The sequence below is a fragment of the Ipomoea triloba genome, chromosome 5, assembly GCF_003576645.1.
Source record: "Ipomoea triloba cultivar NCNSP0323 chromosome 5, ASM357664v1".
In the NCBI taxonomy this organism is placed as follows: domain Eukaryota; kingdom Viridiplantae; phylum Streptophyta; class Magnoliopsida; order Solanales; family Convolvulaceae; genus Ipomoea; species Ipomoea triloba.
Window position 1 is genome coordinate 24541097 of NC_044920.1, and position 16058 is coordinate 24557154.

General features: G+C 34.0%; 2 protein-coding genes across 3 annotated transcripts; one reads left to right on the forward strand and one right to left on the reverse strand.

Annotated features, from left to right (window-relative positions):
* Nucleotides 1-1516: 1516 nt before the first annotated feature.
* Nucleotides 1517-3466, forward strand: LOC116019095 (UPF0496 protein 1-like). Its single transcript, XM_031259187.1, has 2 exons — nt 1517-1628; nt 1729-3466. Exon 2 carries the CDS (start codon nt 1947-1949, stop codon nt 3162-3164), a length of 1218 nt encoding a protein of 405 aa, XP_031115047.1. The 5' UTR covers nt 1517-1628; nt 1729-1946; the 3' UTR covers nt 3165-3466.
* Nucleotides 3467-3886: 420 nt separating this feature from the next.
* LOC116019096 (probable vacuolar amino acid transporter YPQ1) lies at nt 3887-7494 on the reverse strand. Of its 2 annotated transcripts, XM_031259188.1 has the most exons (12): nt 7118-7494; nt 6969-7011; nt 6850-6876; nt 6594-6698; nt 6143-6255; nt 5844-6015; nt 5064-5165; nt 4875-4970; nt 4743-4763; nt 4573-4631; nt 4387-4477; nt 3887-4185 (listed from the first exon to the last, which is right to left on the reverse strand). In XM_031259188.1, the coding sequence occupies exons 1-12, from the start codon at nt 7366-7368 to the stop codon at nt 4111-4113; spliced, it is 1155 nt and encodes a 384-aa protein (XP_031115048.1). In that variant the 5' UTR covers nt 7369-7494; the 3' UTR covers nt 3887-4110. The 2 variants fall into 2 exon arrangements, with proteins under 2 accessions (XP_031115048.1, XP_031115049.1); XM_031259189.1 differs by lacking the exon at nt 6594-6698.
* Between the last annotated feature and the right edge of the window lie 8564 nt (nt 7495-16058).

Genomic DNA, 16058 nt, shown 5'->3' on the forward strand with positions numbered 1-16058 from the left:
GACGAATATAGCAAAAAGAGTTCCAAATACTTGAGTGGGGCCGAAGGCATTATAGTCCAATAACATAAATTTAAAATTCTTTGTACGATGTATCTACTATTTAGAGAGAAATTCATTTTGGATATAAAAGAAAAAAAATATAAATTACCTTGTAACACAACTCAACTGATTAATCAATTCAAAGAAAAATAAGAAATTTAAGTATTGTAGTGTATTTGTTTGTAGTGATTAGGAGTTACGACCTTGCTCTCATTGACCAGTATATTTATACTCTTCCTGACTTAGAGTTGTATGGACGATAATGTTGAGGTATTACGAAAATAGTAGGTAAAATATTATTAACACAATCTCATTTCAGAACTATATAATAATTATACTCTCCTACCAATAATAGAACGTAGGGTTCAATTTTCACAACAAAATGTACTTAGAAATTATATATCCACTAAAATAAGGGCGGTGTGACATTTCAGACCTTGAAAGAAAAAAACAAAAACAAAAAAGACATGAAGAGGGGCAATAACACTAAAAAAAAAAAAGTAGAAGAAAAGATATAATTAAAATTATTATTGCAAATGATAAAAATGTATGTAATATTATTACACAAAATTACAAATCTTTTTGTTATTCTTCTATCCATGATAAGAATTTGTACACTACAAACCAGGCCACCCCCACCACGCATCAATGGAGTGTTGGGATAAGCTAAGCAATTTCCAACTTTGGGTGGATGCCCTCTTAGCCCTCTGCTAGCTGATTCAACAAAAACTTATGCACTTTGATCACCTCAGCTCCCTATATATAGGCCAGGCTGGGATACTTTGGTTCAAGCTTCTCATCATCATCAATCATCATAACCATTATCAATTTATCATCAGCTAGCTAGCAGTACCAAGAACAATATAAAGATATCAATTTTTTTTTTTTTGTGTTTTTATGTGTGTCTGCTGTCTTTTTCTTTAACTATTGTCTCAGAGAATCTGAGCTAGAGCCTCCTACGCTACAACAAAATGATAAAGTAGTTTGCATCGTCTATATGGGTGCTACAACCCCATCTAGTAATGGCGCCATGGGAAAGAATCAAGTTGAGCTTATCCAAAGGTGATCTGATACCTAAAATATATAATAATAAATTGTTATTCTTATGTTTATTGACATGTATGTGTATCAGGCACAAAAATGCATTGGTGTACACCTACACAAATGGCTTCTCTGGATTTTCAGCTAGGTTGATAATGGAAGAAACTGGATTAATCGCTCAAAACTCCAGAGTGATGTCTGTTTTTCCAGATCACATTTTGCAACTCCATATGACCCGATCGTGGAATTTCCTAGACTCCATTTCTTATAAAAAAAATCTCTGGCAAATCAACTAGCAGGGCTCAACCGTTATCTTCTGGTGAAGAAAATACCAGAATAGGCATCTTGGATTCAGTTTTTTCATATCTTTTGTTTTTTAATTTACAGAAATAATGTTGTGTGCTAGGTATAGTATACATATAAGAGAATTTGATACTAAATAACTATGTTAGGAATCTGGCTTAAATGTACTAGCTTCAATGACTAAGGCATCAGATCGATCTCGGCCCGGTGGAAGAGATTGATTTCAATTATTCAAATTGCAATAGGTAATATATATGCATTTCAATGGCTATGGCTATGGCTAAAAATCAGTGAAATTTGCAGTACTATATATATATATGTTAATGTGATGTTAATTTCTTTCAGGAATTATTTGCCTTGGACATTAGAATTGCAACGCGTTGGGGCTATGAGAACAGTAACCGGGTTTAAACCAAAGTGAACCAACCGGTCTTTTTCCTATTTTACCTTTTGTGTCTGTCGTCTTCGTCTCTTCTCTTTCCGTCAAAATTCCATACTCGTGCTTACCAGCTTCAAATTCATCACATTCAAAACCTCCAAATTCTCTTAACATTTTCTGGAAAATGGGCAATCGATCCAGCAAAACAAGAGAGCAGAGCTCAAATCACCCGCAACCACCACCGGATTCTGCACCTTCGCCGTCGCCGTCGCCGCCGGCGACCACCTCCAACTCAGACGACTCACCCGATTTGACTTCCTACGAGTCGGCATGCGAAGAGGATCCGGACCTACGCGCCTTCGATTCAGCTCTCCAAGCTCGAACCACTAAAGCCATAAACTCCGTCGCCGTCACTCTCGACTACCGCGCCCTCTCCCTCGATTCTCTCCGCGAGGTCACCTTGTGCTTCCTCGAGATGAACCAGGAGGTGGTAAACCTAATTCTCGAAAGCAAAAGGGATATTTGGAAAGATCCGGACCTCTTCGATCTCGTCAAGGAGTACCTGGAGAACAGCCGGCACACCATGAATTTCTGCACCGCCCTCGAGGATGCCCTACAGCGGGCCCACCACAGCCAGTCTATACTCAGATTCGCATTACAGAAATTCGAGGAGGAATCCGCTAAGATTACCGAACCGGGGCACGATTCAGTTCAGCTGTACTCCAAGACGTTAGCAGAGTTGAAGAAATTCAAGGATGCCGGGGATCCGTTCACTGAGAAGTTCTTCTCCTTGTTCCATTCCGTCTACAAACAGCAGGAATTGATGTTGAATAAGATGAAGGAGAAGAAGAGTAGACTCGATAAGAAGTTGCGGAAGGTGAAGTCCTGGAGGAGAATATCCAATGTAATCTTCGCAACCGTGTTTGTCTCTGTACTGATTTGCTCAGTGGTGGCGGCTGTCGTCACGGCGCCGCCAGTGGTAACGGCTCTGGCGGCGGCGGCCTCGGTGCCCCTGGGGACTGTGGGGAAATGGATAAACAATATGTGGAAGAAGTATGAGAATGATCTGAAGAGGGAAAGGGAGATCCTGACTACAATTGGAGCTGGGAATTATATTGTGATTCAAGATTTGGAGAGCATCCAGCGTTTGGTGGATAGATTGCAGGAACAGATCCAGGGATTGTTGTACAATGCTGATTTTGCTATGCAGCAAAATGATGCAGTGAGTAGTGCAATGGAGGACATCAAGAAGAATGTCATTTCTTTCATGGAAACCATTCAGGTTTTGACTGACCAGGCTGACAAGTGTAGTAGAGATATCAGGATGGCACATGCAGTAATCTTGAAAAAGATTAATGAACCCAGCCCTAGCAGCTTGGGCAATGGCATGTTCTCTATTTAGGATTGCACTCCAATCCCAAGAGCTCCTGAGCCTCGGTGGACGAGATAACGGTCTACAGTTATATACTGGTGTCCACAACAAGGCTAATTCCGTACCCTTGGTAGGAATCACGGTATGCTCTTTGATTGACCGCCTATATGTATGTATGTTGTAACAGATTATTTGCACTCATTGCACCTATTGGTTTTGTATCTACCCCTGCCAAGAAATGACATGTTTATGCTCTTCATCATTGGCAATCTGATTGTAGGATTTATAGCCATTACTATGCTAAATGAATAGAAATCCATTTTTCAGCAGAAGATTACCACTTTACTGAATTTTGCAGTGGTTTTAAGTATTGCATCATACTGAATCATCAAATTAAGAGGCTTTAAATGTCATGTCATGAGGACCATTTAATGTAGTTGATCAAAGATGCATAGACTGTCCCCGGCTTAATAATACTGTTGAATGAATATACAGAAGTCGTATTCTGCTGCTCTCTGAAACTAGTTTCACAGGATACTTAGGCTGGAAGATTTCTTGTTTTAGGCTCCTTCAATAATGCATTCATTTTATGGTTTCAGCAAGTTTGAATGGCTTGATATCTTGTTTTCCTATGTTGTATACATTCTTTCTATTTTGGTACTACTTAGTTGAGAGATAAAGAATAGTTAATTGTGGAACTCTTTTGATTGAATTTAGATTCTAGAGCTGATTACTTACTGAGAAAAAACTGCTAAAACAAGTCTCTTGTTTTCACATTGTCTGATGTTTATCACTCGGGGCAAAGTCAACAAGGGGAAACAGACTTGAAGGAGAAAAGGTTGTCTTATGATAAATATCAGACTCAAGTTACACAACAATAGATCTATGAGCATTAGATTGTGACTAGAGGATGAGAAGCTACTATTTCTTGTCAATGCATTTGTGTGTTGTGTCTTGAATGTTTGCTCATTTAGCTTTAGCCTGCGGAGTCTTCTCTGCTTCCACCGCTGTTCTTTCTGCAGTATCTGTAGTATATGTATTGTAGTATAATCTATCAGTTCTTTTAAGGCAGAACAGCTTAAGAGAAGAATGAAAGATAGCATGAAAATCAGAAATCTTTTCAATTTTTCTTCATTTTCATCTTTTGCTTATTTCAACTGGTTTAATTAATATATAAATGAAGGAATCGACTTGTCTGTGCTATGTTTGGAGCCACAATACAGAAGAGATGAATTTGAGAAGTCAAGGATACGAATATGTCCAGCCCGACACAGACAGCAGCATCCAACAACCAAGGCAGGTTTGGTTTGATCTTGTCCCATGCTGTTGTTCTCACAAGAATGCTGCAAAAGGGAAAGAGAGTGAGAGAGAGTGGGGAATACTGCAGTAAGAGCTCTTGCGCAACGGGTTAGCATTGGTAGGGTGAGAGGGAGCTTACCTTCCCACGTAAGTGGCATTGGCCATAAGTGCAAAGATAAACATGAGTGGATTCAATCCCTACAAGGTCAGAAACACTTTCTCAAACTTTTTCTATGCTGTCAAACTAGGTCTCAAGTATTCTGAATTAGGCTCAAGAGTTAAGATGTAAGAGAGAGGTTCAAGAATTACCTCCACACTCCCTCTTTTGATCTGATGGAAGAAGAAAAGAGTGAAAATGAGAAGCCAACTAAGAGAAAAATGGGATTCAAAAACAAGGGGCAAACACTGGGAAGTTGTTCATTAGTACTTCATTACACTCACATTTAACCAGATCTGAGGTATTCGGCCACCCATATATATGGCAGCCATCATCCACCCTAACCATTGCCCAAAACTGCTGTGTTCTGTTCCACTTTCCTGCAAAACTCCATGACAAAATCTCAGATTCCACCTTGATTTTTGCTATGAGCAGGTAGATAGCTATAAGCTATCAGTCCAATTGATTCAAACCTGTAGCAGTTTCCTTCCACCAAGTGCAGCATACACAGGCATCAAAGCCTTTGTTTGATGAGGTATGCTGAGTGAAGTAGTCAAGAATGCACCATAACCTGCCTGCAATTCGAATTTTCCACATAACAGTTATTGATTGTCAAAATAATTTATTAGAATGTTGTAATAATCCAAAGGCTCTGAGAATGATAATCTGAGTTGATTCTTGTGGTAGTATATATTTGCAAGAGTGAATGCCATATGGGATCCCCGAGTATAGTGATTTTGCCAAGTTTAGTCCTAAACTTTCAGATTGACCATCCGTTGTCCAAGTTAACCACCATGATCCTTCAACTTTTAAAATTAAATCACTTGTGGTCCTCCTAGAAGGATCATGACTGGTTAAAATTTGATAGTTGAAGGACATGAATGATTAACTTGGACCACGGATGGTAACAATTTGAAAGTCGAATGATCACGGGTGGTCAATTTGAAAATTTAGGACTAAAGTGACAAAACCATTATACTCGAAGGACCCTGATGATATTAACTCATATTTGCAATGAACACTGAAAACTAGATAAACAGTGCATAATGATTAGAAAACTGGGTTGTTTTTAAAAACACAAGTTCCACAGGTCTGAGCAGCTGCAAAGCAAAGCTCATCTCTACAGATAAAAAGTAACTGGCAAACTTTCCACAGACAAGCAAGTTGCCATGGCAATGGATTGTCATCTTCCACTTTTGACAAAGCCTCTGCATATTATATTAACCAATCATTCAAAACAAGATAGTGCTTACAGATCGTGGGATAGGCTTTGGCTGGCTAATGGAATTCATTGATGGTGCCTCTACTGTTTCATCATCAGAAGAGCAATCATTGTCCATTCCCAGAGCTGAAGGGCCACTCTTGGCCAGCCACAAATTAGTCCTAAATGGTGGAGTTGCACTGCCCGCCATAGATCTCGCTGACCTGCACATTCAACCATTTTAGATTCAAAATGGCCTTGTTCTCCACTCGAGTCCTCGACTCCTCGAGTGAGAGTGTTGAGAATCTCACGTTCAAAAATTAAAGAGAAAATCGGTATAAACTAACTCACGTGTAATAGTAGTCAACCTGGTGCGGCCGTGCTGCTCTGGATGCCCCATCAGGTATTGGAATGCCTGAGCCACCAGATTTGCGCTGCCGTAGAGGCTTCTTTGCTTCGTCCACCTATTCATCATTCAACAACCATGTAGTACTAAACATTCTTTTTCAAGTGGAAGATTCAAGTAAAAACATAAACATATAAGGAAAATTACACTTTTGGTCATTCAAATATCCCATAGTCTATGAATTATATGCATTACGATCTTAAGTTAGTCTTTGAACGATCAAATCAACTACTTTATTAAGTGACATATTGACGACAATAATAGTTTTCAAGGGACTAATAAAATTACTTTCCTTAGAGGTTAAGATGGTCACACATATAACTCAGGAACTAGGTATGCATCGCAGATATACTAAAGACAAAAAAAAAAAATTTGGCAACATATAATTAGTTATACCAGCTGATTAGAATCACCAGCATCCTCCTTGTCTTTCCACCATCTATACAAGAAATCGTAGTACATACTTTGCAACACTAGTACCACTGTAGTAGCTGTGTAGAGCTGCCCAATAGTTCATATCAAAACAAAGTAATATAATATTGATATAATATGTTATCGATAATAAGCTCTCTCACGCATAACAATGGCGGCTTATAATCCTAAATTGCAATCATCCAGGAAGAAAAACACAACACTGAGCAGAAAGAATTACCAGAGCAGTGTAGAGCTGGGTTGGCAACTGCGAGCAACCATAAAAAAAAAAAAGAAGATTACAACATCTTTAGCAGAAAACTGGTAAAAGATTACATGGAAAATAACGAGAAAACTTACAGTTGCAGGCTCAAGAAGGCAGCCAACTAGATTGAATATGTCTCTGCATCAAAAAATCAAGAGACATAAAATCAAACAGGTGGTGATACATACACAATCTTAGCAAACCAGCAAAAAGACGAGAAATTCAAACGGAGAAGGCGAGAAACCCGGCAATCCAAGTGAGGAGAAAGAGAAGGGAGACGCCATGGCTGGACTTGGTGCGGAAGTTAGTGACGATTTGAGGGATCTCAGCGACGCCCCAGCAGACGAGGCTAACGAGGCCGAGAACGAAGGAGAAGTCGTCGCTGATGTTGCAGAGACAGTCCTTGAAATACTTCTCCACCCAGCCCACGCATGGCTTCTTCTCCGCCACGCAATAGGCACCTGAATTCTGAGCTAACGACATGGACGCCTCCATGGATCTCCCAGAAATGGAGATTAGGCGGACCAGGCGGCGCAATGTTGAAGACTTGAGTCGGCGCGGCGCTATCTGAACGGAAATAAAGGATTCCTCAACTAACACAGTTTACTTGCTTGTTTCCAGTAATGCTCTAAGCTTTCTTCTTTAAATAAGTTTCTGATATAGAGTGGTCATATAACTTCATATTAATTTCGAGTCCAAAAATTACTTTTTTCTTTTCTTTTTTTTTTTTGGGAAAAAAATCCAAAAATTACTTAGTTATTCTATTAAGGACACTCAAACTCAAAAATTTTTAAAATATATTCAAGTCTTAAATTTAATGTTGATCGGGATTCATGCCATTTTATAATGGGTGCGATTATATGTATAATTTAAGTCATACTAGGTCCCGTTAACATTAGTACATGCAATCGAACATATTATGTTTGATGGTACATAATCCGGTACAAAAAACTCTCTTTGTTGAACTAGGACAAAATATGGTGTAGTTGGCCACAAAACAAAATCTGTTGGTGGTTGTGAGAGTACATGAATGGCTTAGAAATGAAACCAAATTCATCATATTGTCAGTCATGAGTCAATTTGCAAGAATGTATTTGTTGAGGTAAAAACAGACCAAGAAATATAACAAAAACAAAAACAAAAGAAAAACACAAGATTTAAGTAGTTTATTAGCAATGTGTTTATGTCTATCAAAATAAAACAATTCTTTTTACCCATACAGGGCACTACCTCGCACCCCCAGTAAAGCCAATTTAAGTGCGAACCCTGGTGCATAGTGACAACAACGTTCCTTTTACCCATATGAGTGATACGGCTAGCACTACCCTCACTGCCTCACACTCCCAACCACCTAACGAATCTAATTTGAGTGTTAACTCTAGAGCAAAATGATAACCCTAATAATATTTTTAGTAACATATAAGATATCTAATTTGAGTGTAAATTTCCGTAGTAAAATCATAATATCTAGGGAAAATAATCAAATAGACCGAAAAACTTTATACGAGAAGTCAATTAGACTCTTGAACTTTTTAAGATGCAATTAAGTCCATCAACGTGTGATTTTTGTGCATTATTAAAGCCTAGAAATTGGTAAATGAGGTGGTCACTATGGTTCCGGTGCGATTCGACTATCGGCTATGACATTCGATTGACCGCCAACTGTCGCTAGTTTCTTCAGAGGAGAAAAGCGACTTGCTGGTTGCCTTCTCCACTGGAAAAGGGAACCTCTTCCCCACTGGAAGGCAACCAAATGGTTGTCTTCTCCGACGAAGTCACCTTTTCCATATGAGAATTGAAGGCAACCATTTGGTCGCTTTTTCAGCTGAAGAAAGCAATCAAGTCACCTTCTCCATTGTCACCGGTTGTCAGAGCGTTGTCGTTAGTCATCATAATCAATCTATTTGACTATTTTCTTAATATCTATCATTTTTCAATAACATATGATAGGAAAATTTTTTTTTCCCGGCCTCTTGATTTTTTTCTTCAAACTTTTTTCTCATGATGTGACTTTCATTTATTGGGTGCTAATAAATTGACTACCACATTACTAATTAAAACATAAATATAGCTATTAATCAGATGATGCCATTTTAGGAGGAAAAAAAAAATACATGAAAGATTTATAGCATTATATTGCTCCATATGATACATAGATGGTGACGAGGATCGAAGCTTTGAGCCTATCGCCGTGGAAATAAACGTAGGAGTATCCTACGTACACGTACCACGAAAGCGACATAAAGGATATTACAGACGCGGCGACCATGCCGCTGAAAAATTAAAGCCTGAAACTGTAGCAGAAGGCAGGCAACCCCACACGTATCCAAAGCTATCTACTACCATCTCATCTCTATCCAAATTCTCCCCCTTTTGTTCCTTTTGTCATTGTTGCTATCATGATTGTATTTCATTATTGAACATATCTCAAAGTAAATAAATTTGCTTTGAAGTGACTAATATTTTTTAGCTATAATATTTCATATTTTAGCAGTGTTAGAGTTATCATAAACTAATAGTCCAAACACTAAAACTCATCCGTGTTCAATTTTATCACTCCAACCGATAACCCAATCCAAGTATATCAAACGCCACTTTCTCCCCTCCTTATAGGGTAAATATTGTAATGTGAATCACTTATCTGAAATAACATTTAAATTATATATCTATAGTTAATATATTATTGATTATTGATGTATAAATATCACAAGAATTACTCAAAATGTATAATTGATGTAATATTATATCTCTGAAAATTAAAGTTAAGTGTCCTTTTGAAAATATTAAGGGACAAGTATCCTTTAGAGAATATTATATCCTGAAAGGTCAAGACCTGTAACTATATAAGGGCCATAACCTTTCATTGTAATGGGTCTCGGTAACTACTCCATACAACACTCAAGGCTCATCAAGGTCTATTCTTTTCTTATTCTTAACAATTTCCCTTGTTCTTCATTCTTTCATTTTAGAATCAAGAACAAGGTTCCTATTGGTTCATACAATAGTTGATTGATCCGTATACTTCACGGAACAATTTACTCTATCAATTATGTACAGTTGATACATTACTATAAATGTGTGCACAATTTATTAACTTTAAATAGACAACATGATAATTGTAATATCTACATAATTTAATTTATTCACTAAAAGTAAATATAGTTAAAATGTATTATGTACCTAATAACACAATTCCTAATAAAATATACGGAGTATATTCTCCTATGTTCCTATTCGTAATACAATTCTAGATTAAAATTACTAATCGTAATAACACAGTACGACATATATTTTCCCTGCAATGCAATCTATACTATTAATAAAAACAATATATCCTCAACTTTAACTTCCCGCCCAAAACACTCCTATACTGTTAAGGTTTGCGTAATATTGTAAAATATGGTAATACAATTTCTATTTCTAATACAATTGTAAATTAAAATATAGTAATACACAATTCCTAATAAAATATATTCTTACCTACGTTCGTTCCTATTCGTAATACAATTCTAGATTAAAATTACTAATCGTAATAATACAGTACATATATTTTCCCTGCAATGCAATCTATACTATTAATAAAAACAATATCCTCAACTTTAACTTCCCACCCAAAACACTCCTATATTGTTAAGGTTTGCGTAATATTGTAAAATATGGTAATACAATTTCTATTCATAATACAATTGTAAATTAAAATATAGTAATACAATTCCTAATAAAATATATTCTTACCTACGTTCTTATTCGTAATACAATTCTAGATTAAAATTACTAATCGTAATAATACAGTACATATATTTCCTTGCAATGCAATCTATCTATACTATACTATTAATAAAAACAATATCCTCAACTTTAACTTTCGGCCCAAAACACTCTATACTTTAAGGTTTGCGTAAGATGGCAAAAATGCAATATATCTACACAAAAATATATCTTCCATACACATGAATTAGAATAGCAATTGAATACTATAACTGAGTTACTAGAAAACAAGTATATTTGCCTAATTTATAAAAATAATAAACAATGAATTATAAAATATCTAAAGTTCCAACACTGCATGCGTACATCTACACATTAGTTATTAATTAAGCAACTATTTGTTAGAATTCAAACAAGGATAGCATTAGAAAACATAATCGATCTAAAACATATCTTCAATTGCAATATATAATATTTGATGTTATAATTTATATACATAAACATGTCAATTTAGTTCATCAAGGCATAATTATCTGTAACTAACCTGTAACACCAGGTAAATGGAAATATGACTTTTTTTGGCATAAGATATGTCAAATAGGCCATCGAAATTTACCTGAAAATTAATTAGGCCCTCAAATTTTTTAAAGTTGCAATTAGATATATAAACATGTAAATTTAGTTCATCAAGGCATAATTACCTGTTAGTGACATGTAATACCAGGTAAATGTAAATATGACTTTTTTTTTTGCATAAAATATGTCAAATAGACCATCGAAATTTACCTGAAAATTAATTAGGCCCTCAAACTTTTACAATTAGATACATAAACATGTCAATTTAGTTCATCAAGGCAGAATTACCCGTTAGTGGCCTGTAATACCAGGTAAATGTAAATATAACTTATTTGGCATAAAAGATGTCAAATAGGCCATTGAAGTTTTTAAAGTTGCAATTAGGTACATAAACATGTCAATTTAGTTCATCAAGGAATAATTACATGTTAGTAACCTGTAATAGCAGGTAAATGTAAATATGACTTTTTTTGAAAAAATATGTCAAATAGGCCATTGAAGTTTTTAAAGTTGCAATTAGATACATAAACAAGTCAACTTAGTTCATCAAGGCATAATTACCTGTTAGTGACATGTAATAGCAGGTAATGTAAATATGACTTTTTATGCAAAAAATATGTCAAATAGGCCATCGAATTTTACCTGAAAAATTAATTAGGCCCTCAAACATTTTAAAGTTGCAATTAGATAAATAAACATGTCAATTTAGTTCATCAAGACATAATTTATCTGTTAGTGACCTGTAATAGCAGGTAAATGTAAATAGACGTTTTTTTAGCAAAAAATATGTCAAATCAACCATCGAACTTTACCTGAAAACTTAATCAGGCCCTCAAACTTTTTAAATTTGCAATTAGTTACATAAACATGTCAATTTAGTTCATCAAGGCATAATCACCTGTTATTGACCTGTAATAGCGGGTAAATGTAAATATGACTTTTTTTTTTTTTTGCAGAAAATATGTCAAATAAGGCATTGAAGTTTTTAAAGTTGCAATTAAGTACATAAACATTTCAGTTTAGTTCATTAAGGCGTAATTACCTGTTAGTGACCTGTAATAGCAGGTAAGTGTAAATATGATTTTTTTTTTGAAAAAATATGTTAAATAGGCCATTGAAGTTTTTTAAGGTTGCAATTAGATACATAAAAAAGTCAATTTAGTTCATCAAGACAAAATTACCTGTTAACCTATAATAGCAGGTAAATGTAAATATGACTTTTTTTTTTTTTTTTGCAAAACAAATGTCAAATAGGCCATTGAAGTTTTTAAAGTTGCAATTAGGTACATAAACATGTCAATTTAGTTCATCAAGGCATAATTACCTGTTAGTGACCTATAATAGCAGGTAAATGTAAATATGACTTTTTTTTTTTTTTGCAAAAAATATGTCAAATAGGCCATCGAAATTTTTAAAGTTGCAATTAGATACATAAACATGTCAATTTAGTTAATCAGGGCATAATTACCTATTAGTGACCTGTAATAGCAGGTAAATGTAAATATGACTTTTTTTTTTTGCAAAAAATATGTCAAATAGGCCATCGAAATTTTTAAAGTTGCAATTAGATACATAAACATGTCAATTTAGTTAATCAGGGCATAATTACCTATTAGTGACCTGTAATAGCAGGTAAATGTAAATATGACTTTTTTTTTTTGCAAAAAATATGTCAAATAGGCCATCGAAATTTTTAAAGTTGCAATTAGATACATAAACATGTCAATTTAGTTAATCAGGGCATAATTACCTATTAGTGACCTGTAATAGCAGGTAAATGTAAATATGACTTTTTTTTTTTGCAAAAAATATGTCAAATAGGCCATCGAAATTTTTAAAGTTGCAATTAGATACATAAACATGTCAATTTAGTTAATCAGGGCATAATTACCTATTAGTGACCTGTAATAGCAGGTAAATGTAAATATGACTTTTTTTTTTTTTTTGCATAAAATATGTCAAATAGGCCATCGAAGTTTTTAAAGTTGCAATTAGGTACATAAACATGTCAATTTAGTTCATCAAGGCATAATTACCTGTTAGTGACCTATAATAGCAGGTAAATGTAAATATGACTTTTTTTTTTTTTTTGCATAAAATATGTCAAATAGGCCATCGAAATTTTTAAAGTTGCAATTAGATACATAAACATGTCAATTTAGTTAATCAAGGCATAATTACCTATTAGTGACCTGTAATAGCAGGTAAATGTAAATATGACTTTTTTTGCAAAAAATATGTCAAATAGGCCGTCGAACATTATGTGGAAAATTAATTAGGCCTTCAAACTTTTTAAAGTTGCAATTAGGTAAATAAACATGTCAATTTAGTTCTTCAAGGCATAATTACCTGTTAGTGACCTGTAATAGCAAGTAAATGTAAATATGAGTTTTTTTGCAAAAAATATGTCAAATAGGCCATTGAAATTTTTAAAGTTGCAATTAGGTACATAAACAAGTCAATTTAGTTCATCAAGGCATAATTACCTGTTAGTGACCTGTAATACCAAGTAAATGTAAATATGACTTTTTTTGGAAAAAAATATGTCAAATAGGTCATCGAACTTTTTAAAGTTGCAATTAGATACAGAAACATGTCAATTTAGTTTATCAAGGCATAATTACCTGTTAGTGACCTGTAATAGCAGGTAAATGTAAATAGTACTTTTTTATGCAAAAAATATGTTAAATAGGCCATCGAACTTTACTTGAAAAATTAATTAGGCACTCAAAGTTTTTAAAGTTTCAATTAGGTACATAAACAAGTCAATTTAGTTCGTCAAGGCATAATTACCTGTTAGTGACCTGTAATACCAGTTAAATCTAAATATGACATTTTTATTTTTTTTGCAAAAAATATGTTAAATCGGCCATTGAACTTTACCTGAAAAAGTAATTAGGCCCTCAAAATTTTTAAAGTTTCAATTAAGTAAATAATCAAGTCAATTTAGTTCATCAAGGTATAATTACCTGTTAGTGACCTGTAATAGCAGGTAATGTAAATATGACTTTTTTTTGGAAAAAATATGTCAAATAGGCCATCGAACTTTTGAAAGTTGCAATTAGGTACATAAACATGTCAATTTAGTTCATCAAGGCATAATTACTTGTTAGTGACCTTTAATAGCAGGTAAATGTAAATATGCCTTTTTTTTGGAAAAAATATGTCAAATAGGCCATTGAATTTTTTAAAGTTGCAATTAGGTATATAAAGATGTAAATTTAGTTTATCAAGGCACAATTACCTGTTAGTGTCCTGTAATAGCAGGTAAATGTAAATACGACTTTTTTTGGCAAAAAATATGTCAAATAGGCCATCGAACTCTTTAAAGTTGCAATTGGATACATAAACATGTCAATTCAGTTTATCAAGGCATAATTACCTGTTAGGGACCTATAATAGCATGTAAATGTAAATGTCTTTTTTTTGCAAAAAATATGTCAAATAGGCCATCGAACTTTACTTGAAAAATTAATTAGGTCCTCAAACTTTTTAAAGTTGCAATTAGATACATAAAATGTCAATTTAGTTCATCAAGGCATAATTACCTGTTACTGACATGTAATAGCAGATAATGTAAATATGCCTTTTTTTGTCAAAAATATGTCAAATAGGCCATCGAACTTTACTTGAAAAATTAATTAGGCCTCAACCTTTTTAAAGTTGCAATTAGTTACATAAACATGTCAATTTAGTTTATCAAGGCATAATTACCTGTTAGTGACCTGTAATAGCAGGTAAATGTAAATATTACTTTTTTATGCAAAAAAATATGACAAATAGGCCATCGAACTTCACCTGAAAAATTAATTAGGCCTTCAAAATTTTTAAAGTTTCAATTAAGTACATAAACAAGTCAATTTAGTTCATCAAGGCATAATTATCTGTTAGTGACCTATAATACCAGTTAAATCTAAATATGACTTTTTTTTTTGCAAAAAATATGTCAAATAGGCCATAGAACTTTACATGAAAAATTAATTAGGCTTTCAAACTTTAAAATGTTGCAATTAGGTAAACGAACTTGTCAATTTAGTTCATCAAGGCATAATTACCTGTTAGTGACCTGTAATAGCAGGTAAATGTAAATATGTCTTTTTTTGCAAAAATTATGTCAAATAGGCCATCGAACTTTACTTGAAAAATTAATTAGGTCCTCAACCTTTTTAAAGTTGTAATTAGATACATAAACATGTCAATTTAGTTAATCAAGGCATAATTACCTATTACTGACCTGTAATAGCAGATAATGTAAATATGTCCTTTTTTGCAAAAAATATGTCAAATAGGCCATCGAACTTTACTTAAAAAATTAATTAGGCCCTCAACCTTTTTAAAGTTGCAATTAGATACATAAACATGTCAATTTAGTTCATCAAGGCATAATTACCTGTTAGTGACCTCTAAGAGCAGGTAAATGTAAACATTACTTTCTTATGCAAAAAATATGTCAAATAGGCCATCGAACTTTACCTGAAAAATTAATTAGGCCTTCAAAGTTTTTAAAGTTTAAATTAGGTACATAAACAAGTCAATTTAGTTCATCAATGCATAATTACCTCTTAGTGACCTATAATACAAGTTAAATCTACATATGACTTTTTTTGCAAAAAATATGTCAAATAGGCCATAGAACTTTACTTGAAAAATTAATTAAGCTTTCAGACTTTAAAAAGTTGCAATTAGATAAACAAACATGTCAATTTAGTTCATCAAGGCATAATTAGTTGTTAGTGACCTGTAATAGCAGGTAAATGTAAATATGAGTTTTTTTGAAAAAAATATGTCAAATAGGCCATCGAACTTTAAGTGAAAGATTAATTAGGCCCCTCAAACTTTTTATACTTGCAATTAGGTAAATAAACATGTCAATTTAGTCATCAAGACATAATTACCTGTTA

What these genes read in the sequence shown, in the direction of transcription:
- LOC116019096 (XM_031259188.1), bottom strand. Translation starts at nt 7,368, where the DNA reads ATGGAGGCGTCCATGTCGTTAGCTCAGAATTCAGGTGCCTATTGCGTG. An exon ending in CTCCTCACTTGGATTGCCGG is followed by an intron (nt 7,012 to 7,117) that starts GTTTCTCGCCTT and finishes TTTTTGATGCAG; the next exon opens with AGACATATTCAATCTAGTTG. An exon ending in CTGGTGATTCTAATCAGCTG is followed by an intron (nt 6,256 to 6,593) that starts GTATAACTAATT and finishes AATGATGAATAG; the next exon opens with GTGGACGAAGCAAAGAAGCC.
- LOC116019095 (XM_031259187.1), top strand. Translation starts at nt 1,947, where the DNA reads ATGGGCAATCGATCCAGCAAAACAAGAGAGCAGAGCTCAAATCACCCG.